The sequence below is a fragment of the Rhinoraja longicauda genome, chromosome 3 (genome assembly GCF_053455715.1).
Source record: "Rhinoraja longicauda isolate Sanriku21f chromosome 3, sRhiLon1.1, whole genome shotgun sequence".
NCBI lineage: Eukaryota > Metazoa > Chordata > Chondrichthyes > Rajiformes > Arhynchobatidae > Rhinoraja > Rhinoraja longicauda.
Genome location: NC_135955.1, coordinates 56,228,082 through 56,255,597, shown reverse-complemented (window position 1 = coordinate 56,255,597; position 27,516 = coordinate 56,228,082). Strand labels below are relative to the sequence as shown.

Here is a 27,516-nt window from a genome sequence, read left to right as displayed (position 1 = left end):
GCCTTTTCTTATTCTTGCCTGTTCCTTTAGTTTTATTCCATCCAATGTAATATTTCAAAGATCTGAAAAATAGTTTGAAAATTATTTTCTGTTTCTTTTCCACATGGCCATTTAAGTAATTTCATCAATACCAGGATTCCTTTCCTTTTTATTCTCTCCCATTATTTTACTCTGTAGCTTATCTTAAATACTAGGGACATATATCATTTAATTAAAAGGCCCAACATTAGGTAGTTAGAATGGCATAATCTATATATTCATGGAGTTTGCATGTTCACCCAGTTTTCCTTTGGATGTTCTGGATTCTTCCTGTCTCTCAAAAGAGATGCTAGTAGGTTAGTTAGCTGCTCCAAATTATAATTTACAACAAATAAGTGGCAATAAAATCAAAAGGAAATTGATGGAAATTTGAAAGAATGGATAGTGGCACGACAGGGAAATTGGAGAATAGAATGGTCCTTATGGGATAGCTTTGTTCAGAATTGGCATGGGCTCAATCAGCTGAATCATTTCCTTCTGGATGATTATTATCATTGAGATATGGTATGCTCTAAGACCATCTGCTTTAATTAATCGTGATACCATTTGTTTATCTTATAAACTAAACATCTCTCATGATATCTTTGACATAATTCATATCTAGTGTGTTTTATGCAATTGAAATGTAATAGGTTATGCAGGTGGTTACACTGTTCTGTTGCAGCTCCATGCAGTATTTCAATTGTAAGTTGAATTACTCATAACCAGAACAATACATTGTTACAAGGACATATCTGACTTCTAGTATTTTAAATTCAGGTTCCAGCTGCCCATTTGTTAACAGCTTCAGTGATGTCTGCTCCTGCTGCTCTGGCTATTGGTAAATTGTTCTGGCCAGAAACAGAAAAGGCTAAAATAACAGTCAACACCAATATCAAATTCGATAAAAGGCGAGTTTTGTTTCCATTTGCAATGATTTGTGAGAATGAAGATCATAAAGCACATAGTAAATTATGTACTTCTGATAGAAAAAGTAATAAAATGAAAAATATTTACAAGGGTGAAATTTCATCATTATTTGTACTTTTCTGATTCCGTTTTTTGAGGATGTGATCTAAAAGATTGATGAGGGCAGAGCTGTAGATATTGTATATATAGATTTCAGCAAGGCATTTGACACGGTTCTGCATGGTAGGCTGCTCTAGAAGGTTTGCTTGCATGCGATCTAAAGAAAGATAGCTGAATGATAGGAAATTGGCTTCATGGAAGGAAGCAGAAGGTGATGGTGGAAGGTTGTTTTATGGACTGGAGGCCTGTAATTCATGGTGTGTCTCAGGGTTCATTGCTGGGCGCATTGCTGTTTGTCATCAATGATGTGGATGAGAACATGCAAGGCATGATTAGCAAGTTTGGAGATGGCACAAAAGTGGGCGATATTATAGATAGCAAAGACGGTTGTCAAAAATTGCAACACGATATTGATCGGTTGGGCAGGTACGCTGAGGAATGGTTGATAAAATTTAACACAGAGAAATGTGAGATGGTGTTTTGGGAAGTGTAACATGGGCAGGACCTACACAGTGAATGGTATGGCTCTCGGGAGTGTTGTAGAGCAGAGTGATCATTTCCTTCTGGATGATTATTAGGAATGCAGGTGCATAATTCCTTGAAAGTAGCATCACAGATTGGATGGTCAAAATGACTTTCATCATTCAGAGTATTGAGTATAAAAGTTAAGAGGTTATGTTACAGTTGTACAAGATATTGGTGAGGCCACATTTAGAGTATTCTGTTCAGTTTTGGTCACTGTTATTGGAGGATGAGGGTTGAGGGTTAGGGGAAGGGGGGAGGGAAGGGGGAGGAGGAGGGGGTGAACGGGGAGGGGAGGAGGGAAGAGGGAAGGGGAGGGGGTAGGGGGAGGAGGGGGTGAGGGGAGGAGGGGGTTTGGGGGAGAGGGGAGGAGAGGGTGCTGCACCAATGCAGGAGAGGTTTGGGCCCAACGGGTCCGCTTCGTCTAGTAACATTTAAAAGACATTTGGACAGGTACATGGATAGGATAGATTTGGCGGGTTATGGGCCAAGTGCTGGCAAGTGGAACTAGTGTAGATACGGCATGTTGGCCAGCCTGGGTATGTTGGACCAGAGGGCCTGATTCCAAGCTGTATGCCTCTAAACAATAGTAAGGAAAATGCAATTATTTGATTCTTAAATACCAATTTGCCTGATGTAAGATTCAAACGAAAAAATTAGATTTGTTCTGTATCGAGGCTGACAAAATGGTTGACATTATATTGACATTTACCATGCTATAAAAAGGCCTTTGCCTTGTTAATTCAGTGACTTTCCACTGAGTGCTAACAGCCTATTAATCTATGATTTTGCATGTTTTAGTTTTGGGGTAATTAAGTGTGAGAAACATTTGCCAAAAAGCAATATAAATGGTCCAGCATTTCCTGGTGATTCACATATCACAGCATCTCTTTTTTTCCTCTGAATTGCTGGCTGATTTGTGTTCAGGAATAATTGATTGCTAAATGTATTACTTTTAAACATAAATCACAAACTTGCCATTATTTTTCCTGGGAAATCTGGCCGAAGAACTTTTAACTATTGTGAAGCACAGTGGATTGTCTTACATGTTGTTTCTTTTTTGTTTTGCAGTGAGGCGTCAAACGTTATAGAGGCAGCCTGTCTGGGAGCGGGTGCTGCAATCCCTTTGGTAGCAAACATTGCCGCTAACCTTATTGCATTTTTGTCCCTCCTGTCTTTTCTTAATGCTACACTCTCTTGGGTTGGACACATGTTTAATGAGCCTGACCTCAATTTTGAAGTAATTTTCCTTTTTACTGTTATATCTTTCTTAAGTTTTGTGTTTTGAAGTACTAAATTCTATATGTAAAAATAAAATGATGTTTTCAAAAGAGACAATATTGATTTAGGGGCTGATAATAATACTATTCAGATGTTAATAAATTATCACCATTACCACATCGACATTTATTTATATTGGGAATCCTCATATAGTCATCTGATAATAATAACTTATTCAAAATTCAAATTGAACAGAAAAATATCATTATTGGTTTGAGAATACTGCTAATTATGCTTCATTATGACTGCTTATACCTCTTTACAGTTTAGTCTCTATAAATGCTGAGCTTACTTAGTGAACAAGGAAGCATCATATGTATATTGCAGTTCAATGAATGGAATTGTGTGATCTTGGTTTTTGATATGGTGATGACATAGGTTGAGCAGTTTATTCATTTATACTGTGGATTGAAGATTGTTGGAGGTCATCTGCAGCATTGTGGTTAGAAAGATTGAGAAAAGTGCTGAGGCAATGAAGCACCCTAGCTTAACTCCAGTGTGCACTAAACCTATTCATTATATACCACCAAGCTTCAGGCAAATAAGGTCTATGAAAAAAAGGATAGAAAATGTGAACAGCTTTCTGTACCCTTCTGGGATAGAGATCATTGATGAAATTCACGATCGTCTTCAATACACCAGGACAACCTATGGCCTAACAGACCAGGTAATCTTTGTTCTCATGTAAAACGTATGAGACATGGACTACCTTATTGCATGCTTCTCAAAACACTGCAGAATACCCCAATGCAGTTCTGCAAAATCTTCAGCTTATTGGAACAATAAGCAAATCAACAACCATGTCCTTCCTCAGACCAACATTCTAAGTATTGGTGCCCTAATTATACTCGCCTGACACTAAATTTCCTCAAAACAGACGCTATTTTGTGGGTGCCATGGTAACTGACATATTTAAATATTACTATGAGTCAGAAAGGACAGAGGACACATGTGCACAGTGGCGCAGCGGTAGAGTTGCTGCCTTACAGCGAATGCAGCGCCAGAGACTCAGGTTCGATCCTGACTACGGGCGCCGTCTGAAAGGAGTTTGTACGTTCTGCCCGTGACCTGCGTGGGTTTTCTCCGAGATCTTCGGTTTCCTCCCACACTCCAAAGACGTACAGGTATGTAGGTTAATTGACTGGGTAAATGTAAAAATTGTCCCTAGTGTGTGTAGGATAGTGTTAATGTGCGGGGATCGCTGGGCAGCGCGGACTCGGTGGGCCGAAGGGCCTGTTTCCGCGCTGTATCTGTAAATCTAAAAAAATCTAAATCTAAAAGAATGGCAGACGAATAATGTTCAGTGTTTATGTTCAGTGTTCTTGAAGCGTGTTTATTACATTCGGATCCAGGCAAGGATCTGACATTGGCAACGAGGATGAACCAGTAATTGTTTAGTTCAACTTTTGACGCAGGCATAGCGTTTAACGAAACAGCTGGAATTAGAAGTTTGAATTAATTCGACACGAATGGGGAGGCGAGTGTTGTGAGTGCAAAGTTTAAGGCATGGCTAGAGGAATTTGACTCCCAACACAGATAGCCTAGGTCTGCTTGTTGAAGGAGCAACGCTGATGCAGCTCACACGATAGAGAGCATTGTTATTGTACAGTGCTGGAGCTTCAGTTCGGGAGACTTTCAAAACACTTTCAGAGGGAAGTTGGTTTGTATGATGCATTGGTCTACGTTTACAACTAAGCAATTTCTTGTCTTCGGCAGTGTAGTTACCATATCAACCTTAGCTACATCCAGAAAGGATGCTTTCTATGGTGCATCTGTGGAAATTGCTAAGAATCATTGGAGACATACTGAATTGACTTAGCCTTCAGAGGAAGTAGAGGCATTGGTCATAGTATTAACATAGTTGTATCAGTGTAAATTGTTGATATTTATACTTATGAAATGAGGGCACGTCCTATCAGTTCATCTTGCATCCTTACAAGCAGTCTAAACATTCATAGGTCTTTCCTTGATGTGCAAAATTTACATGATTGATGAACGTTACATGCTTTGTGGTCTAATAGATGGTAGATTGGCTGATGATAAAATTTTCTCAATGTGCCTGCTGTGATTTTTTTGTGTGGTGTTTAACAAAAGCTTGTTGAGACAGGTTATTATTTTAGTTCAACCATTAGACATTTCTGATGCTAAAATACAACCATCTTTGGCTGATGGTTAAGACATTAACCATGCATTTTTGCATTTGCCAACAGCATTGTGCCGCAAAATATTGGCACTCCAGCATTCTTCCTGCCATTTCTTCTTAATAGAAGTAAAGTAGTATACCCAAGAAAAGCAAAAAGCTGCAGATGCTGGCTGTCTGAAATTAAAACGAAAACTTTTAGGCACTTTTCCAAATTAAGTGACCTGATATTAAAATTAGTGGCATTTACCAGTAAGATTGAAGGTGATCCAGTAAAAAGAGATCATTATGGCGATCTGAAAGAATGTGAATAGGTGATGTGTCTTTTAATAATGCTGCTGTTCAAGGCCAGCCATGGCTGATATTAACATTTAAAGAAGTGTGCAAACTTCATTTATCATGCTGGAGATGCAGTAATTATTGATAGTGTGGTGGCAGAATTTTTTTCACACGAGCTGAAATGTATCATCAATTAGGCAGTAGGGAACAGGTACCTTTATACATGTTTATCTTGCAGATTGAGAAAACTGCTTCTGACTTCAAGATAGTTTATTCAAAATAGATATTATGGTGAACATTTGGATAGCAGTAACGGGATCATTCCGAGTCAGCATGGATTTACGAAGGGGAAATCATGCTTGACAAATCTACTGGAATTTTTTGAGGATGTAACTAGGAAAATTGACAAGGGAGAGTCAGTGGATGTGGTGTACCTCGACTTTCAGAAAGCCTTCGACAAGGTCCCACATAGGAGATTAGTGGGCAAAATTAGGGCACATGGTATTGGGGGTAGGGTACTGACATGGATAGAAAATTGGTTGACAGACAGAAAGCAAAGAGTGGGGATAAATGGGTCCCTTTCGGAATGGCAGGCAGTGACCAGTGGGGTACCGCAAGGTTCGGTGCTGGGACCCCAGCTATTTACGATATACATTAATGACTTAGACGAAGGGATTAAAAGTACCATTAGCAAATTTGCAGATGATACTAAGTTGGGGGGTAGTGTGAATTGTGAGGAAGATGCAATAAGGCTGCAGGGTGACTTGGACAGGTTGTGTGAGTGGGCGGATACATGGCAGATGCAGTTTAATGTAGATAAGTGTGAGGTTATTCACTTTGGAAGTAAGAATAGAAAGGCAGATTATTATCTGAATGGTGTCAAGTTAGGAGGAGGGGGAGTTCAACGAGATCTGGGTGTCCTAGTGCATCAGTCAATGAAAGGAAGCATGCAGGTACAGCAGGCAGTGAAGAAAGCCAATGGAATGTTGGCCTTCGTAACAAGAGGAGTTGAGTATAGGAGCAAAGAGGTCCTTCTACAGTTGTACCGGGCCCTGGTGAGACCGCACCTGGAGTACTGTGTGCAGTTTTGGTCTCCAAATTTGAGGAAGGATATTCTTGCTATGGAGGGCGTGCAGCGTAGGTTCACTAGGTTAATTCCCGGAATGGCGGGACTGTCGTATGTTGAAAGGCTGGAGCGATTGGGCTTGTATACACTGGAATTTAGAAGGATGAGGGGGGATCTTATTGAAACATATAAGATAATTAGGGGATTGGACACATTAGAGGCAGATAACATGTTCCCAATGTTGGGGGAGTCCAGAACAAGGGGCCACAGTTTAAGAATAAGGGGTAGGCCATTTAGAACGGAGATGAGGAAGAACCTTTTCAGTCAGAGGGTGGTGAAGGTGTGGAATTCTCTGCCTCAGAAGGCAGTGGAGGCCAGTTCGTTGGATGCTTTCAAGAGAGAGCTGGATAGAGCTCTTAAGGATAGCGGAGTGAGGGGGTATGGGGAGAAGGCAGGAACGGGGTACTGATTGAGAGTGATCAGCCATGATCGCATTGAATGGCGGTGCTGGTTCGAAGGGCTGAATGGCCTACTCCTGCACCTATTGTCTATTGTCTATTGTCTATTGTAACATAAGGTTAGGTTTCTCTGATTTTGCCACAGGAAATCTGAAGGCTCTGACGGTGAATTTATAGAACTATTTTCCAGTGGGGAACGAACTGACAAAAAAGCCATTATGGAATCTTTACATTCAGATTAGATGGCGGTATCCTAACCTCGGAGGAAAGGTATTCTCAACAAGTTAGATAGAGCTCTAGGGGCTAGCAGAATCAAGGGATATGGGGATAAGCGCACAGGTTGCTGATTGTGGATTATCAGCCATGATCACAATGAATGGAGGTGCTGGCTCGAAGCCAAATGGCCTCCTGCACCTATTTTCTATGTTTCTAGGTGAACACTTGATATTGGCATCCTGCTAATACAAAAATGGTGACTATCTAATTTAGGAGCAACTGTATAAAAATAATCTTCATGGATTTCACAAGAGTATTTATGCTTGACATAGCTTAACATTTCTTTTAAAGACTCAACATGTTACATTACAAGATTAAGAGATGTAGAATATGAAGGACGATAGCAAATTAAACTAAAAAACAATTGGAAAGTAGAGCAAAGTGTCAAAAGGCACTCAGAATAACTGAGAATAGTGACTTAGATGCCAAATGTTGAACTCTGGGCTAATTCTATTTCCTGTTTTAGTCATCATTTTGTCTCCAGATGATGACTGTACGTGGATTATAATTTAACTCATCACATAAGTAAAGGAAGCTTCAAAGGGATATTGACAACACAGGATATAAAGTGGCAAGAGGCATTGTGATGCAGCTAGTAGACCAGCTGCTTCACAGTGACCTGGGTTTGACCTTAACATCTGATGTTATCTGTTCAGCTCTCTTTATAATGGGGTGGATTTCCTCTACTTTCTTCCAATATCCCAAGACATGCTGGTTGGTAGATTAGTTGGTGATGGTAAATTGTCCCAAGAATGTAGATGAATGGTAGAAATCTAGGAGCTGGAAAAGATGATGGGCTGTGGGGAGAATAGGTTGTAAAGTAAATTAATGTGTAAACGTGATTGCTGTGAGAGCCAGCATAGACTTGAGGGGCTGAATGGGAAATATCACATAGAACCATGTGAACTTATACAATATGTGCAGGACTCCCATGGATTTATGAAACTAAAAATATTCTGAGAAGACATTGTTGAATTGGTAAATTATGCTAGATTTAATGAAAGTGACCAGGGTGATATGAAAGAAGTTACTGGAATTGCTAATCGGGTTCAAAAAGGAGGACATATTAGAGGACCTATTAGAGTTTAACACAGAGATGATAGGAAGATAAAAACCACTAACATGGTTTTCAAAATAGCTTACTAGGAAAGGCTGTGGCCTTTCATTCTACTAGATGAAAATACCAATAGCCAACCTCAATGATGATAAACTTACATGGAGTACATGATTAAATGTGGCTACATGATGGAAGATACTGTGCCATTTGGAATGAAAGGGAAAGGAGCAATCCAGATTTCAACAGATGGAAGAGAAGTGAGCTATCCACTGATATCTTTAGTCTTGTTCATCAGCCACCCAAGAACAGTCATTGGAAGAATGCTAGCCATCAACTTCACAAACTTCATAAAGCTCAGATTCACAAGCACTATCAACATCTTTGCCTCCTATCTCCCCTTCTGCCACCTTGAAATGCAAAGCCACTATTACCGTTTGTATATGAGAGGATATGAGATTATGAATTTGAAGCAAAATTAGAGCACGTATTATCAGGCCTGCTTCACATTGCAATAAGATCAGAACTGATTGTAACCTCCACCTTCCCATTTACCTGAGGTCACCTATTATACCCTTGTTTGTCGAGATCTATCCAAAAAATATTTAGACTCTACTTCCACTTGGCTTTGAGGAAAACTCGTAGCTATTGAAGAGAAAAAAACTTTCATCTCATCCCTATCTTAAATGGGTAAGCTTTTATTTTGAGATGGTGATCATGAATCTCTCACAGGAGGATGCCCCTCAGGTATTGTTTGTTTCACTTGGTGAGAATCCTGGAGGGGTATAATGTTTGTTTTATCTTAATTTAAGATTTAACTTAATGGAATTATATTTCTCTATTTTACTCATTTGTGTTGATATCATTAAAGGTATTTGGCAATTTTTAAAAATTTTGGTTTTCAACTAGAATTTATACATTGAAACCAATAGGAAATGTTTTCTCAATTTTTAAATTCTTGCTTAATGAACTGTTTAATAGGAATGCACACCATTTGCAAATCTCTATTTTATTCTGGGTTTGAGTATTTCTTTGATGGATCCATGATTTCTGGACCTGCTATGACAGTCCCCATGTGAAACATCGGAACATAGAGATGTACAACACAGGAATAGGCCCTTTAGCCTACCATGTCCATGCCCAACATAATGTCAAGATAAACTAATCTCATCTGCCTGCACATGATCTATATCCCTCCATTCACTGCATATCAATTTGCCTATCTAAAACCCTTTTAAATGCCATTATCGTATCTGCCTCCCCTGGCAGCGCATTCCAGGCACCCACCTACATCCCTGATATTTTCACCCCGGGAAGAAGGTTCTGATTCACTCTCCAATCTATGCCTCTCGTAATTTTATATATTTCTACCAGGTCTCCCTTCAATCCCCGGCATTCTGGAGAAAATAATCCAAGTACATCCAACCTCTCCTGCTGCTAATACCCCCTAATCCAAGTAACAAACTGCTAAACCATTACTTCACCAGATCCAAAGCCTCTACATCCTTCCTGTATTGGGGAGACTAGAACTAGAAGCAATTTTCCAAATGCGGTATAACCAAAATCTTATGGCCTTGCATCTTTACTTCCTAACTCTTATACTCAATGTCCCGACCAGTGAAGGCAAGCATACCATATGCCTTATTTACCAACCTTTCAAGAATCACTAGTTTGGGGTGGTCCTAGAGGACGGGAAAAATGCAAATGTTACTCCGCTGTCAGCGAGGGAATCTATAGGCCGGGTAGCCTGACTTCAGTGGTTGGTAAGATTTTAAGACTCCGTTATTAAGGATGAGGTTTCCGAGTACTTAGAACTACATGATAATATAGGCTGAAGTCAGCATGGTTTTCTGAAGGGGAGATCATGCCTGACAAATCTGTTGAAATTATTTGAGGAAGTAAATAGCAGGATAGACAAAGGAGAGTCAATGGATGTTGTTCACCTAGATTTTCAGAAGGCCTTTGATAAGGTGCTACACATGAGACTGCTAAATAAGATGAGAGCCCATGGTATGAAAAGGAAGATACTAACATGGATAGAAGGTTGGCTGCATGGCAGAAGCCAAAGAGTGGGAAGGTCATAAGATCATGTGATAGGAGCAAAATTAGGCCATTCAACCCATCAAGTCAATTCTGTCATTCAATCATGGCTGATTTATCTCTTCCTCCTAACCCCATTCTCCTGCCTTCTCCCCATAAGCCCTGACACCCATACTAATCAAGAATTTATCTATCTCTGCCTTAAAAATATCCATTGCACTGTACTCACTGGAGTTTAGAAGGAAGAGGGGGGATTTCATTGAAACCTACCTAATAGTGAAAGGGAATGAAGGAAGGCTTTTTCTGGTTGATTGCCAGTGACAAGTGGTGCTCTGCAGGGTTTGGTGTTAGGGTCACTACACTCGTCAAGTTGTTTATCAATCATTTGGATGATGGAATTGATGAGAATAAATCCTGTCCAAAGAATCATCTCCAGTAGCGTCCCTTCCACTGACATGAGGCTAACCGGCCTTTAATTCCCTTTGTTCTCTCTACTTCCCTTCTTAAAAAAGGAACAACATTAGCTACTTCAGTCTTCCAGGACCAGGTCTGTGGCTAGTGAAGTTGCAAAACATCTTTCTCACGTCTAAATTAACGAATTGTAAATGTACACCAAAATGGGCTTAATTGGGATGCATGGATTTTGTGAAAGATTCCATGTAATTACGTCTTTCTTTTATTATTGTGATTCTTCAGAAATATCACATTCCGGGGGAGATACCTAATACAAACACATGCCCCAAATAACCATATCTGGGATTTTCGGTTAGTATGGTAGGAATTTGGGCTCCAAAATGCTCTTTTAGATTTCAAAATTGGGTAATAGTTACATTGTTTTGACAATAATTATTTTAATATTCTATAATATGAAGATGTTTATTTAATAGCAAAACAAAATAGTACCAGCTAAAAAAATTAAATCAATGTCATGTTATGTATTTTTTAGCTAATTTGTTCCTACGTCTTTATGCCACTTGCATTCATGATGGGTGTGGACTGGACTGACAGTTTTCTCGTTGCTGAGCTTCTCGGAATAAAAACTTTCTTCAATGAGTTTGTAGCTTATCTAAAGTTAGCTGAGTTGATAAAAAGAAGAAAAGATGGCCTGCCTGAGTTCATTGGCAATCGCAAGCAATACTTGTCAGTAAGTAAAAATATTAGTTTTTACATAAGAAGATTGATTTTATTCCAATGCAAGCATTACCATATTTTATCCAACTTGTCAAAAGAACTGTATTTTTCATTTATTACATACAGTATGATAAATTTCCCACTTTTAAACACATATTACTAAACTCACAAATATTTTATTTATTTTGTAAACTCATGCTTATTTTGCAATCACATACTTAAAAGAAGAAAAGTATTGTCTTCTTTCAGAATAATAAAGTCATCAGTTTCTTTACTCTTGCTCTTTTTTAGGTCCGGTCTGAAACTATAGCAACGTATGCCCTATGTGGATTTGCTAACATTGGTTCTGTTGGTATCGTGATAGGAGGACTGTGTAAGCTTTTATTTGCTACGTTTTATGATCAAAGAATGTAATATGTTCTTCCACAGATAACTGTGTTTTAAAATGTTATATATACTACGATCTACCTCTTTGATGTCCCTCGGACTATCCTTGACTGGACTTTGCTGGTTTTACTGGTTTTACCTTGCACTTAACGTTATTCAATCAAATGCAAACTGGGTTATGTGTACCGCATCGCATCCTGAAGTCAATCACTATCTCCTTTGTCTTTCTGACATTGACAGAAGGTTGTTGTCTCAACACCAGGACGCGAGCTTCTCAATCTCCTTCCTGTACTCCATCTCATCGTCATTTGATATCCAGCCCCCTTTCCGTGCATACCATTGACTGATCTATATCCTGCTTGATCTTTTGACTGCCTATTTCACTGTCTGCAACTCCTCACATTTTTCTGTCATCTGAAAACTTACCAATTAACCCATGCACATTTTTGTCCAAGTCATTTAAAACAAATGTCCAGCACTGAGCCCTGTGGCACACCGCAGATCACAGAAATCCAACAAGAATAATATCCTCCCAACACATGCTTTATCTTCTCTGAGTAAGCCAATTCTGACTCTAAACTACCAAAGATCACCATGGATACCATGGACCTACTCAAAATACTTGGTCAAGTTTGTAGGACATGTGCCACACATAGCCATGCTGATTGTCCCTAATTAGCTAATTCTCTTGCAAATGCGAGTAAATCTTGTATTGATCCTCTCCAATAGCTATTCGATAGTTGATGGGAGGCTTACCGGCCTATAATTTCCTGGATTATCCTTATTTCCCATCTTCAACAAAGGAATGACATTGTCTACTCTCCAGTTCTCTGGGATGTTATCTGTGACAAGAGAGGATAGCACAATATTGGTTAAGGCCCCAACAATCTCCGATCTTGCCTCTCTCACTAAACTGGTCTCAAAAGACTCAACGTCACCACCTTATTGATCTCAAAATGTGTGAGCATATTCGTATACCCCAAAATGATCTCACTATCCTCTGTGTCCTTCTCCCTGCTGAACAAGGATAATAGAGCGGAGCAGGATAGACCACTGTCGAAATCACATATACTGAAGTGTAGTAGGCAAAGGAGCCATTTTGGTAGGCAAAACCCGCCGTCCGCTACGCCTCTCGCAGTGTAATGTGTGATGATACCATTAAAATGCAGAATATATCTCATCTATCAATTCACAGATTTTTGTTATTTTCTTTTTAAATGTTTCTGCAAGTTTCTGCCCACTAAAAAGGCGCCATGAGATACTACGGTTTTTAAGGTCGAGTGGTCTATCTTGCTCTGCTCTATTATCTTTGCTGCTGAATACTGATGCAGAGGTCTCATTTAGTATCTTGCCCACATCCTCTGACTCCAAGCATAAATTCCTTCCTTTACCTATGAGTGGTTCTACCTTCTCTCTGGTTATGCTCTTGTTTTTAATGTATGCATGAAATGCCTTGGGATTCTGTTTAATCTTATTCATGACCCCCTTTGGACCCCTCTTGTTTTAGTTTTTTTTCGTGCTTTCTTTACATTCCTCAAAGGACCTGTCTGATTTCATCTTCATATATATGTTTATTTTTCCTTCTTAGTCAATTTACAACTCTCTGGTCATCCAAGGTTCTCTTATCTTTGTCATTCTTGTTCCTTCTTCCTACTGGATCAGCTGATCTTTAAATATCTCTTTGTCGGATGTGGACTCACCCAATAAATGCTGCTCCCAATTTACTGTCACTAGATCCTGCCTAACAATGGTGTCATATGCCCTCCCCCAATTTAGTACTTTCACCCGAAGTCCAGATTTATCTTTGTTCATAACTATCTGAAAACTAAGGAGTTGTGATCACTGATCCTAAAATGTTGTCGCATAGAACATAAAAATAGTTGGATTTCAGGATTGGAATTGGAGGGATCTCTGCAATGAACAGGTTTTGGGGCATGACCAGATAGAAATGACCTGATTTCGTATTGGCGACTCCAGGCCTGGGAGACATGTAGGGGCTGCCATCTGGACCTGGGGTGAAATAGAGTGGGGGACTATTGGAGATTATGGGTGAATGATTGCATAGAATGAGTGGAGATTGGAAGTATTGCCAGCCCTGGGAGACCTGGCGGGTGGCAAAGCAGTAGAATTGCTGCCTTACAGCACCAGAGATCTGGATTCGATCCTGACTATGGGTGCTGCCTGTACGGTTTTTGTACATTCTCCCTGTGACTTGCGTGAGTTTTCTCCGGGAGCTCTGGTTTTCTTTCACACTCCAAAGACGTACAAGTTCGTAGACTAATTGGTTTGGTAAAAATTGTAAATTGTCCTCAGTGTACGTAAGGTAGTGTTAGTGTGTGGGGATCGCTGGTCGGCACAAACTTGGTGGGCTGAAGGGCCTGTTTCCGTGCTGTATCTCCAAACTAAACTAAACTAAACCAAACCTGAGGCGTCAGAGGTTATGGGGAGAAGGTAGGAGAATGAAGGTTAGGAGGGAGAGATGGTTGAGTCATGATTGAATGGTGGAGTAGATATGATGGGCTGAATGGTCTAATTCTACTTCTATTCCTTCTGACCTTATGACCTTATGTTGGGTGCCTGTAGAGAGTATTGGTTATCTGGCGATTAGGACCTTTAGGTAGCTGTGTGCGGAAGAATGGACCTCAAGACCTAAGGGGGTTGGGGGGGGTGGGGGGAGGGGGAGGTTGGGGGGGGGGGGGGGGTGGGAGGGGGAGGTTGGGGGGGGGGTGAAGTTTGAGTGTTAGTCACTGAAGATTTTGGGGCCTTAATAAGAAAATGGAAAATTGGGGCTTTGGTTAATGGAAGATTTATTGAATCAGGACATTCAGTAGTTGATGAAATAGGGTGTTAGAGAGTTAAAAGAGTTCACAATTGGAGAGGGGTGTAGGTGAAGGGTGGTCGGGATGAAATCAGGGGAGAAAGCTTTGATATCTTTGTAACGGCGTCTTGACGAATGAAATATGCTAGGATGGAGTTGGATTTAAATTATTCAAAATACTTAAAGATTCTAAGTACTAAATTTGAAACTAGTTAAGTTTGACCATATGTCTGAAGAAGGGTCTCGACCTAAAACGTCATCCATTCCTTCTATCCAGAGATGCTGCCTGTCCCGCTGAGTTACTCCAGCATTTTGTGTTTATCGTCAGTTTGACCATAATTGGGTCAGATTTTCATCCGAGGAGGTTGAGGGGAGAATTAACTTGCGTCAAATTATGTTTGAATTGCGTCAACTTGTTTTCTTTTCCACAGATGCAACATGATATGCTGAGTGTTTCTTGCATTTTCTCTTTATATTTCTGAATTCCAGAATCTGCAGTTTTTGATTTTCAAATCTAGTCTTGGTTCATTTGGACTTGGAAGGAAAAAACAACTGGTGAAGGATAATAATTACTGATGATCGGTATTTATGCTAGGTTCTTCTCACAAAAGGGGTATTGCAGATAGTGAAGATGGTTGGCAAAAATTGCAGCAGGATCTTGATCGGTTAGGCAGGTGGGCTGAGGAATGGTTGATGGAATTTAATTAGGAGAAATTGTGAGGTTGCATTTTGGGAATACGAACATGGGCAGGACCTACACAGTGAATGGTAGGACTCTGGGAGTGTTGTAGAGCAGAGGGATCTAGGAGTACAGGTACATAGTTCGCTGAAAGTGGCATCACAGATTGATAAGGTGGTCAAAAAAGCTTTTGGCACAGTGGCGTTCATCAGTCAGAGTATTGAGAATAGAAGTTGAGAGGTCATGTTGCATGTGTATAAGGCGTTGGTGAGGCCACATTTAGAGTATTGTGTTCAGTTCTGGCACCATGTTATAGGAAAGATGTTGTCAAGCTGGAAAGGGTGTAGAGAAGATTTTACATGCATGTTGCCAGAACTCGAGGGCCTGAGCTATTGGGAGAGGTTGAAGAGGGTAGGGCTCTATTCCTTGGAGTGCAGGAGAATGAGGGGTGATGTCATGAGCGCATATCAAGTCCTTGCCCTCACTACCAATATAGAGGCAGTACAAATGGAGTGCAGGAGACCCCGGTGGCTGTGCTGAATGAAAACAGGTACACCCTCTTGGGAGCTGTCGGGGCAGAAGATGCATCCAGTCCAAATGGCGGACAGGTCGGTGGCTCCAATACCAACGATGAGACTCGACCGGTGAGACCGACGTCGGGCAGAGCCATAGTGGTGGGTGACTCCATTGTCCGAGGTGTGGACAGGAGATTCTGTGGTGGCAGGCGAGACTCGAGGATGGTCTGTTGCCTCCCTGGTGCCAGGTTAAAGATGTCATGGAACGACTTCAGAACATCCTCGAGAGGGAAGGTGAACAGCCAGAAGTAGTTGTGCACGTGGGCACGAACGACGTCGGGAGGAAGAGGAAGGAGGTTCTGCATCGTGACTTTAAGGAGTTAGGAAGAAGACTGAAGAGCAGGACTTCCAGGGTGGTTATCTCTGGACTGCTTCCTGTACCTCATGTTGGTGAGGGCAGGAACGGAGAAAGGGGATATGAATGTATGACTGAGAGGCTGGTGCAGGGAGCAGGAATTTAGATTTATAGACCATTGGGATCTCTTCAGGGGTAGGGGTGACCTGTACAAAAGGGATGGGTTACACCTTAACTGGAGAGTGACCAGTGTTCTGGTAGGCAGGTTTGCTAGTGCTACACGTGTGGGTTTAAACTAAATAGTGGGGGGAGGGGTTGACAAATTGGGAATATAAAGATGGAGTTAAAGAGGGTGATTAGAGGAAAAGTTGCAAAAGACTCCCGAATTAATGGGAAGGAAAGTTCGAGAAGGGATAAGAGAGTAAGGTCAGGACCAATAGTGACCGGTGTGAGAGGGGAGGTGAATACCGAGGTTAAAGTATTTGAATGCGCGAAGTATAAAAAATAAAGTGGATGAGCTTGAGGCTCAGTTAGATATTGGCAAGTATGATGTTGTGGGAATTACAGAGACATGGCTGCAAGAGGACCAGGGCTGGGAGCTGAATATTCAGGGGTATACGACCTATCAAAAAGACAGACAGGTGGGCAGAGGGGGTGGGGTCGCGCTGTTGATATCCAGTCCCTTGCAAGGAGTGACATAGAATCAGGAGATGTAGAATCAGTATGGACAGAACTGAGGAATTGTAAGGGATAAATACCCTAATGGGAGTTATCTACAGGCCCCCAAACAGTAGCCTGGATATAGGGTGCAAGTTGAATCAAGAATTAAAATTGGCATGTCGCAAAGGAAATGCTACAGTGGTTAAGGGAGATTTCAACATGCAACTCTGTCCTAGCTCCCCTACTCTTCAACATCTATGTGAGTGACATGCCAACTACCTCATCCAGGAAGTTTGCATATGCAGATGACCTTGCCCTTGCCTCCCAGGGAGCTTCCCTTGAGGATATCAGCAGAGTGCTAACCCAAGACTTGAAGGCGATGGAGCAATACTTCAACTTCTGGCGACTTCGCCCCAACGCATCTAAGACAACTGTCACTGTCTTTCACCTCAGCAATCGGCTCGCCAATGCAAAGCTCTGAGTGTCCTTTTGTGGTAAGCCAGTGAAGAATGAGTAATTCCCCAAGTACCTCGGAGTCACCCTGGACCGCACCCTCACCTATCGTGAACACCTGAAGAGGGTGGCTGATAAACTGAAAGCAAGGGTCAACATCATCAGGAAACTTGTAGGCAACAGCTGGGGATCCAATGCACACACCGTCTGTACCGCAAGCGTAGCCCTAGTCTACTCAACAACCGAGTTTTGCTCAAAAGCTTGGGCTAAAAGCTGCCACACTAAATGAGTTGACACTGTCCTTAACTTTGCAATGTGGGTCATCACAAGGACGCTTAAGTCAACACCTTTGCAGTGGCTCCCTGCCCTCTCTGACATCGCTCCTCTCAGCATATGCAGAAGGGAGAGGATGTTGAAAGATTGGTGCACCATCGAAGCTAACCCTGACCTTCCCATCCATGCTGACTAGAACAACCTGCCCAACATGCGCCTGAAGTCCCACAGGCCCTTCTGGTATTCAGCCAAATCCCTGGAAGACTTTGACCCCAATACTGAGTGGCGCAGAGCCTGGAAAGATGCCAACACCCACAATGGAGAGGTCATCACAGACCCCACGGTGAAACCACTGGGATTTGATCTCCATCGCAAGCAATGGCTAACCCTGAACAGGATCCGCACCCTCCATGCAAGAACAGCCCGTCACCTGCACGTGACAGCCCTGCTTGCGACTGCGGATATCCAGACCAGATCATCCCAGACATCGTGAATGACTGCTCACTGAGGCTTTTCCCTGGTGGCATCAAGGCCATCCACCCAGCAACTGATGCTGCCCTGGCCTGGATGACTACCCTTGACCTACAACATTCGTCTGTGCATGCCATACGCAAGAGGAAGGGGTGATCTTCTAGAGGTGTACAAAATCATGAGATGAATAGATCAGGTAGATCCACAGAATCTCTTGCGCAGATTAGAGGAATCAAGAACCAGAGGACATAGGTTTAAGGTGAGGGGGGAAAGATTTAATCGGAACTTAAGAGGTCACCTTTTCGAGTAAAAAGTGGCGGGTGTACGGAACTGCTGGAGGAGGCAATTGAGGCAGTTCTATTGCACCGTTTAAGAAACATTTAGTCAGGTCCGTGGAAAGGACAGGTTTAGAGGGGTATGCCGTATCCTTTATCATGTATTTATAAACTGTAAATTAATTGATTGTAATCATGTATTGTCTTTCTGCTGGCTGATTAGCATGCAACAAATAGTGTAAGAAAATAACTGCAGATGCTGGTACAAATCGAAGGTATTTATTCACAAAATGCTGGAGTAACTCAGCAGGTCAGGCAGCATCTCAGGAGAGAAGGAATGGGTGATGTTTCGGGTCGAGACCCTTCTTCAGACTGATGTCAGGGGGGCGAGACAATGGAAGGATATAGGTGGAGACAGGAAGACAGTGGGAGATCTAGGAAGGGGAGGGGAAGAGAGGGACAGAGGAACGATCTAAAGTTGGAGAAGTCAATGTTCATACCACTGGGTTGCAAGCTGCCCAGGTGAAATAGGAGGTGCTGTTCCTTCAATTTCTGGTGGGACTCATTATGGCACTGGAGGAGGCCCATGACAGAAAGGTGAGACTGGGAATGGGAGGAGGAGTTGAAGTGCTCAGCCACCGGGAGATCAGATTGGTTAATGCGGACCGAGCGCAGGTGTTGAGCGAAGCGATCGCTGAGCCTGCGTTTGGTTTTCGCCGATGTAAATAAGTTGACATCTGGAGCAGCGGATGCAATAGATGAGGTTGGAGGAGGTGCAGGTGAACCTCTGTCTCACCTGGAAAGACTGTTTAGGTCCTTGGATGGAGTTGAGGGGGGAGGTAAAGGGACAGGTGTTGCATCTCATGCAGTTGCAGGGGAAAGCGCCCGGGGATGGGGTGGTTTGGGTAGGAAGGGACGAGTGGACCAGGGAGTTACGGAGGGAACGGTCTCTGCGGAATGCAGAGAGGGGAGGGGGTGGGAAGATAAGGCCAATGGCGGGGTCCGGTTGTAGGTGACGGAAATGTTGGCGGATGATTTGTTGGATCCGCTGGCTGGTGGGGTGGAAGGTGAGAACGAGGGGGATTCTGTCCTTGTTACGAGTGGGGGGAGGGGGAGCAAGAGCAGAGCTGCGGGATGTAGAAGAGATCCTAGTGATACCTCATCTATAATGGAAGAGGGGAAGCCCCGTTTCCTGAAGAATGAGGACATCTCTGATGCCCTAGTGTGAAACACCTCATCCTGGGCGCAGATGCGGCGTAGACGGAGGAATTGGGAGTAGGGGATGGACTTTTTGCAGGAGACCACGTGGGAAGAAGTGTAGTCCAGATAGCTGTGCGAGTCAGTGGGTTTATAGTAGATGTCAGTCACTAGTCTGTCGTATACTCATGCAGAACTCACTGACTTCATACACTTCACTTCCAATTTCCATCCTGCCCTTAAATATACCTGGATTATCTCCGACATCTCCCTCCGGTTTCTGGACCCCACCATCTCCATGACAGGAGACAGACTAGTGACTGACATCTACTATAAACCCACTGACTCAGAGGACCCAAACAGTCTTTCCAGGTGATACAGAGGTTCACCTGCACCTCCTCCAACCTAATCTATTGCATCCGCTGCTCCAGATGTCAACTTATTTACATCGGCGAAACCAAACGCAGGCTCGGCGATTGCTTCGCTCAACACCTGCGCTCAGCCCGCATTAACCAATCTGATCTCCCGGTGGCTGAGCACTTCAACTCCCCCTCCCATTCCCAGTCTGACCTTTCTGTCATGGGCCTCCTCCAGTGCGATAGTGAGTCCCACCGGAAATTGGAGGAACAGCACCTCATATTTCGCCTGGGCAGCTTGCAGCCCAGTGGTATGAACATTGACTTCTCCAATTTTAGATAGTTCCTCTGTCCCTCTCTTCCCCTCCCCCTTCCCAGATCTCCCACTGTCTTCCTGTCTCCACCTATATCCTTCCTTTGTCCCACCCCCCTGACATCAGTCTGAAGAAGGGTCTCGACCCGAAACATCACCCATTCCTTCTCTCCTGAGATGCTGCCTGACCTGCTGAGTTACTCCAGCATTTTGTGAATAAATAGCATGCAACAAAAGCTTTTTACTGTAACTCGATACACGTGACAATAAACTAAACTGAACTGAACTGAATGGGCCAAATGCAGGCAGGTGGGACGAGTGTAGATGGGGACATGTGGCGGGTGTGGGCATGTTGGGCCGAAGGGCCTGTTTCCACGCTGGAAGACTATGACCATGACTCTTAAGCTTTGACTATCATAATTTACTATTCTTCCAACATTTGCCATATGTTGCCAAATTTGAGTTCCAAGCATGTTCACAGTGTGCTGCTGGAGATCTCTTGAAGTAGCAATTTTGACTTAAGATCAGACTTAAGATAAGGATTAATAAAACTCGAGAAAAGAATTAAGGAATTAAAGCAATTTCTAAAACTGATATAGGATAGAAACATATTTTTAAATAAGATCCTGGAAAATGAATTGAATTGTACAATATTTGTAGATGTTTTAAGAAATGATTATACTACAAGTACAGGTAACTAAGAAACCTCTCCTCTAGCTTTATACTTTTGTTTTAACAGCATCAATAGCTCCAACAAGATTTCGTGACATAGCATCTGTCAGTCTTAGGGCACTCATTGCTGGGACTGTTGCCTGCTTTATGACTGCTTGTGTGGCAGGTATGATTACCAAAACACTGTTACTCATAACTTGCTGTAAGAGAGCAAAGACTGGCATGTATTATTAGTTCGACTTTTGTCTGTCTAACCTAAACAATACTTTGCAGCACATTGCTGAAAATGTGATCTGATTGTCTTGCAGTCAAGGAATGGGCCTGATAGAATAAAGCAAGGTATTGCCTACCTTTAAAACCACTTAAGTAACTGTTGTGCAAGGATCGGGAAGAAAGTGTAAATTAGTGTAATTAGTGAAAGTGTAAAGAAAGTGTAAATTCAAAGCTAAATCTGCTTTGCTAAAATAAAGTAAAATAAAGATTGAACAAAAGAAAGGGAGACTCAAAAGCAAACATACTCTTTAGGTTCAGTGAAATTAGTCGATTCTGTAAGAATTCTGTCCATCTTTAGGTAGTTAGAGTCATAGAGAGTTATAGAGTGATACAGTGTGGAAATAGGCCCTTCGGCACAACTTGTCCACACTGGCCAATAATGTCCCAGCTATACTAGTCCCACTTGCCTGCGCTTGGTCCGTATCCTTCCAAACCTGTCCTATCCATGTACCTGTCTAACTGTTTCTTAAACAATGGGATAGTCCCAGCCTCAACTACCTCCACTGGCAGCTTGTTCCATACACCCACCACTCTTTGTGTGAAGAAGTTACCCCTCAGATTCCTATTAAATCTTTTCCCCATCATCTTGAACCTATGGTCCTCGATTCCCCTATTGTGGGCAAAAGACTCTGTGCATCTACCCAATTAATATTCCTCTCATGATTTTGTACACTTTAAATTGCGGGAGCCCTGGTTGAAATTTACGAGTCGTCCTTAAATACAAGAGAGGTGCCGGAAGACTAGAGGGTGGCAAATGTTGTACCACTTTTCCAAATCATGATGTAGATCCAACGTTACCCTCTCACATGTGGGAACCTCCACATACTGCTTAAGAAAACTCTCCCGAACACTTTTGAGGAATTGCATCCCATCTGAACCCTTCACACTATGATTTTCCTAGTCTACAATGGGAAAGTTAAAATCACCTACTACAACAACCTTATTTGACCTGCAGCTGTCTGCAATCTCCCAGCAAATTGTTCTTGGATGAAGGGATTAAAAGTACCATTAGCAAATTTGCAGATGATACAAAGATGGGTGGCAGTGTGAACTGTGAGGAAGATGCTATGAGGTTGCAGGGTGACTTGGACAGGTTGTGTGAGTGGGCGGATGCATGGCAGATGTAGTTTAATGTGGATAAGTGTGAGGTTATCCACTTTGGAGGTAAGAATAGGAAGGCAGAGTATTATCTGAATGGTGTCAAGTTAGAAAAAGGGGACGTACGAGATCTGGGTGTCCTAGTGCATCAGTCACTGAAAGAAAGCATGCATGTACAGCAGGCAGTGAAGAAAGCCAATGGAATGTTGGCCTTCATAACAAGAGGAGTTGAGTATAGGAGCAAAGAGGTCCTTCTGCAGTTGTACAGGGCCCTAGGGAGACCGCACTTGGAGTACTGTGTGCAGTTTTGGTCTCCAAATTTGAGGAAGGATATTCTTGCTATTGAGGGTGTGCAGCGTAGGTTTACTAGGTTAATTCCAGGAATGGCGGGACTGTCATGTGGAAAGACTGGAGCGACTAGGCTTGTATAAACTGGAATTTAGGATGAGAGGGGATCTTATCGAAATGAAAAGATTATTAAGGGGTTGAACACGTTAGAGGCAGGAAACATGTTCCCAATGTTGGGGGAGTCCAGAACAAGGGGGCCACACTTTAAGAATAAGGGGTAGGCCATTTAGAACGGAGATGAGGAAAAACTTTTTCAGTCAGAGAGTTGTGAATCTGTGGAATTCTCTGCCTCAGAAGGCAGTGGAGGCCAATTCCTTGAATGCATTCAAGAGAGAGCTAGATAGAGCTCTTAAGGATAGCGGAGTCAGGGGGTATGGGGAGAAAGCAGGAACGGGGTACTGATTGTGAATGATCAGCCATGATCACATTGAACAACTCTGACTGAAAAAGTTTTTCCTCATCTCCGTTCTAAATGGCCTACCCCTTATTCTTAAACTGTGGACTCCCCCAACATTGGGAACATGTTTCCTGCCTCTAACGTGTCCAACCCCTTAATAATCTTATATGGTTTGATAAGATCCCCTCTCATCCTTCTAAATTCCAGTATATACAAGCCTAGTCGCTCCAGTCTTTCAACATATGACAGTCCCGCCATTCCGGGAATTAACCTAGTAAACCTACGCTGCACACCCTCAATAGCAAGAATATCCTTCCTCAAATTTGGAGACCAAAACTGCACACAGTACTCCAGGTATGGTCTCACTAGGGCCCTGTCCAACTGCAGAAGGACCTCTTTGCTCCTATACTCAACTCCTCTTGATATGAAGGCCAAAATTCCATTGGCTTTCTTCACTGCCTGCTGTACCTGCATGCTTCCTTTCAGTGACTGATGCACTAGGACACCCAGATCTCGTTGTATGTCCCCTTTTCCTAACTTGACACCATTCAGATAATAATCTGCCTTCCTATTCTTACCACCAAAGTGGATAACCTCACACTTATCCACAACGCATCCGGTTGTATCCCAATCAAAAACCCTGGATGACAAAGGATGTCAGGTCTCTCCTCAAGGACCGTAACACCGCCTTCAGGTCTAGTGATAGAGCTCTATACAGTGCTGCTAGAACCAACCTGAAGAGAGGCATCAAGGATGCCAAAGCGTCCTACAAGAGGAAGATTGAGGACCACTTTTCCAACAATGACCCACGGCGGGTATGGCAAGGCATCCAGCACATCACCAACTACAAGACCAGCAACCGCACGACTGCCGACGGCGACGCCTCGCTGGCAGAGGAACTTAACTGTTTCTTTGCTCGTTTCGAGGTGAAAGCTACAGTGGCAGACATAACACCCTCTCCAGCACCTGACAGCAACACCTTCACTGTGCAGGAGTATGATGTTAAGCGCGTGCTCAGAGCAGTGAATCCCAGGAAAGCTGCAGGCCCCGATGGTGTGACGGGCAGAGTGCTGAGGGAATGTGCAGACCAATTATCTGAGGTCTTCACAAAAATCTTCAACCTGTCCCTTTTAAAATCAACCATCCCTCCCTGCCTGAAGTCCGCCATAATCATCCCACTGCCGAAAAAGTCTGTCATCAGCGGTCTTAACGACTACCGTCCGGTAGCACTCACACCGGTCATCACAAAGTGCTTCGAGAGACTGGTCCTGCAGCACATCAAAGCCAGCCTCCCACCCACCTTCGACCCACACCAGTTTGCCTACAGAGCAAATAGGTCTACAGGGGATGCCATCGACACTGCTCTTCACACTGCACTGACCCACCTTGAACACCAGGGGAGCTATGTGAGGATGCTCTTCCTCGACTTCAGCTCTGCCTTTAACACGGTCATCCCGAGCAGACTGGTCACCAAACTTTCCGACCTTGGATTTTCCCAAACCATCTGCCAATGGATCAAGGACTTCCTGACCAACCGCCCCCAGACCGTCAAAATAGGCCCTCACCTCTCCTCCACCATTACACTGAGCACCGGCTCACCATAGGGCTGTGTGTTGAGCCCCATCCTTTACTCCCTCTACACTCACGACTGCGCCCCCACCCATCCCACCAACACCATCATCAAGTTCGCGGATGACACGACTGTGGTTGGACTCATCTCAGAAGGAGATGAGACAGCCTATAGGGATGAAATCCAAAGGCTGGCAGCATGGTGTTCAGTGAACAATCTGGTCCTGAACTCCTCCAAAACAAAGGAACTTATAATTGACTTTAGAAAAACCAGTGGAGATTACGACCCACTCTACATCAATGGGGTCTGTGTGGAAAGGGTACCAGCTTTCAGGTTCCTGGGTACGCACATCGCAGAGGATCTTACCTGGTCTACCAACACCATCACCACAGTAAAGAAGGCACAGCAGAGACTCCACTTCCTGAGGATCCTCAGGAAAACCAACCTGCAGGAGAAGCTCATGTTGTCCTTCTATCGCTGCTCCATCGAGAGTGTGCTGGCATACTGTATAACCACATGGTATGCCAGCTGCTCAGAAAAGGACAGGAAGGCCCTTCAGAGGGTCATCACGACGGCCCAGAAGATCATCGGCTGCTCACTGCCCTCCCTGGAGCACCTGTTCAGCCTACGCTGCCTCAGTAGAGCAGGCAAAATAATAAAAGATCCATCCCACCCCGGCCACCGTCTGTTTGTTCATCTGCCCTCTGGTCGACGTTTCAGGTCGATCAAATCCCGAACAAACAGACTTAAAAACAGTTTTTACCCCAGGGCCATACGAGAACTGAACACTACCTTTGCACTAGGCAACACCGTTAAAAAATCTTGTACTTAATATAATTGTATTTAATTGTATTTATGTATTTATTTGTTTTTGCATTTATTGCATATATGTTTGTACGCACCGTCAGGATTGGCTATTTTTTAATTTCGTTGTACTCGTTGCAATGACAATAAATGAATATTATTATTATTATTATTATTATTATTATTATTATATTATTAAACTGCATCTGCCATGCATCCGCCCACTCACACAACCTGTCCAAGTCACCCTGCAACCTCATAGCATCTTCCTCACAGTTCATACACCAGTGGGTGTATGGAACTGCCTCCTCCAGCTGCACATTCCATACACCCACCACCCTTTGTGTAAAAAGATTACCCTCAGGTTCCTATTAAATCTTTCCACCCTCATCTTAAATCTTTATTTTACAGAATAAAGGTCACAAGTTTTATTATGATCCCTGAAAATGGCATTTTATAATTTTATTTGAGAACTATTAGAAAAATACTTAAAATAGTTTTCCACAAAACCCCTGCATTCAATAGAATTTCCTCGAAGAGATGACAAGATAAAATTTAAATGTGGAAATTTCATTTTAAGGATATTGTTAAAAAAAAAATCTGGGATTCTAATTTTGTTTTAATACCTCCCGTGCTTATCTCATGCTTTGCATGATATAGATCCACAGGAGTAGAAATAGATTATGGTCAGCAGTAACCAGGATGTTCCCAGGAGAGCAGAGTTTGGTTCAAAATTGATACCTGGATGTCATTAATAAAAAAGCCAGCAGCAGATCACAGATTGCACTAAGATAATATCTGGCCATTTATGGACATTTAAAACTATTATAATTGAGTGGACTAGGACCAATACTCGTTCCATACGTTAGACACAATGAAAAATTATTGGCAGAAGAATTAACTCAAATTTTCTTGCTGCAGATGCTGCCATCTTTCCAGCCTTTTTATTGCAATTGGCATGCATCCAAAATGGGGACAATGCACACAAATGTTTCTTTATTATGGTTTGATTAATATTTAACATAAGGTTTAAGACTTACAAACTTTATTTATTTTAACAGGAATATTATATAGAGCTCCAAAAGACATTTATTCAGTTTGCCCTTTATTTCTGGAGAATTCTTTCAATACATCCACCCTGCCAATTAAGTCTGTATTGCTCAAAGGATGCTGCTTAAATCTTTTTACCAGGTATTTGAACTATTTATCAGTTCCTTGTAACACTATTCTTTATAACTTAATTAATTGTTAAAAAAACACAATACTGCAGGTAACAATTTTGGAAGTTGCTTTCTATTGGGAGAATCAAAATTGGAAAATATTTTGGGTGTAGGTTGAGTTGGAAAGAGACTGGTAACCAAAGAAAAAAAAATAAGAGCCTGCTGGTGCTCCCAATTTCTAGCCATTTTACCTCCCTTTTCTTTCCTGTCTGCAGCCTCCTCCATGTAAGCCATGCGCAATTTGTGAAGAACAGCACCTCATATTCTGCTGGGCAGTCCACAACCCAATGGCATGAATATTGAATTTTAAAAATTCAGATTAAAAAACCCGCCTTCTCATAGAATATAGAACCGGAACAGGCCCTATGGCTCACAATGTCTGTGACGAACATGATGCTAATTTAAACGACATGCTGGTGATCCATTTTCCTTCACTCCATGCCGATCCATGTGCCTATTTAACAGCTTCTTAAATGCCACTATTGTATCTGCTACTACCATCACCCCTGGCACGAAGCACTTACCACTCTTTGTGTAAAGAATCTTGCCATATTCATCCCTTTAAACATTGCCCCTCTTACCTTAAAGCTATGCCCTCCAGTCTGACATTTCCACCCTGAGTGAAAGGTTTTGACTATCCACCCTATCTATGCCTTCCATAATTTTTATACTTCTGTTAGGTCTTCTCTCAGCCTCCAATGCTCCTGAGGAAACAGTCCGTTTTTTCAACCTCTCCTTACAGCTAATACTCTTTAATCCAGGCATATTCTGGTAAACCTCTTCTGCATCTCCTCTAAAGCCTCCACAACATACCTGTAATGGGGCAATCAGAACTGTACACAATACTCCAATAGCATCCTAACCAAAGTCTTATGGAGCTGCAAACTAATTCTTATACTCAATGCCCCAACCAATGAAGGCCTTCTTTGGCACTTTCATGGAGATATGGACTCCAAGATTCCTCTGTACACCAATGCTTCAGACTCTGAAGAAGGATCCTTATCTTGAAAATTCCCTATCCATGTTCTCCAGGAGTGCTGCCTGAGCAGCTGAACTCCAGCACTTTGTGTCTGTTAAGGGTTTTGCCG

The 27,516-nt window shown here is 42.6% G+C and overlaps 1 protein-coding gene across 1 annotated transcript in view; it reads left to right on the top strand.

The window, feature by feature from the left end:
- Nucleotides 1–20,952, top strand: part of LOC144592255 (solute carrier family 28 member 3-like) — a 114,014-nt gene extending 93,062 nt beyond the window's left edge. The window contains exons 11-15 of the mRNA XM_078396787.1: nucleotides 799–929; nucleotides 2,641–2,809; nucleotides 11,110–11,307; nucleotides 11,586–11,667; nucleotides 20,786–20,952. Of these exons, the coding sequence (XP_078252913.1) occupies nucleotides 799–929; nucleotides 2,641–2,809; nucleotides 11,110–11,307; nucleotides 11,586–11,667; nucleotides 20,786–20,952 (747 nt within the window). The remainder of the gene's footprint in view (nucleotides 1–798; nucleotides 930–2,640; nucleotides 2,810–11,109; nucleotides 11,308–11,585; nucleotides 11,668–20,785) is intronic.
- The last annotated feature ends 6,564 nt before the right edge of the window (nucleotides 20,953–27,516 follow it).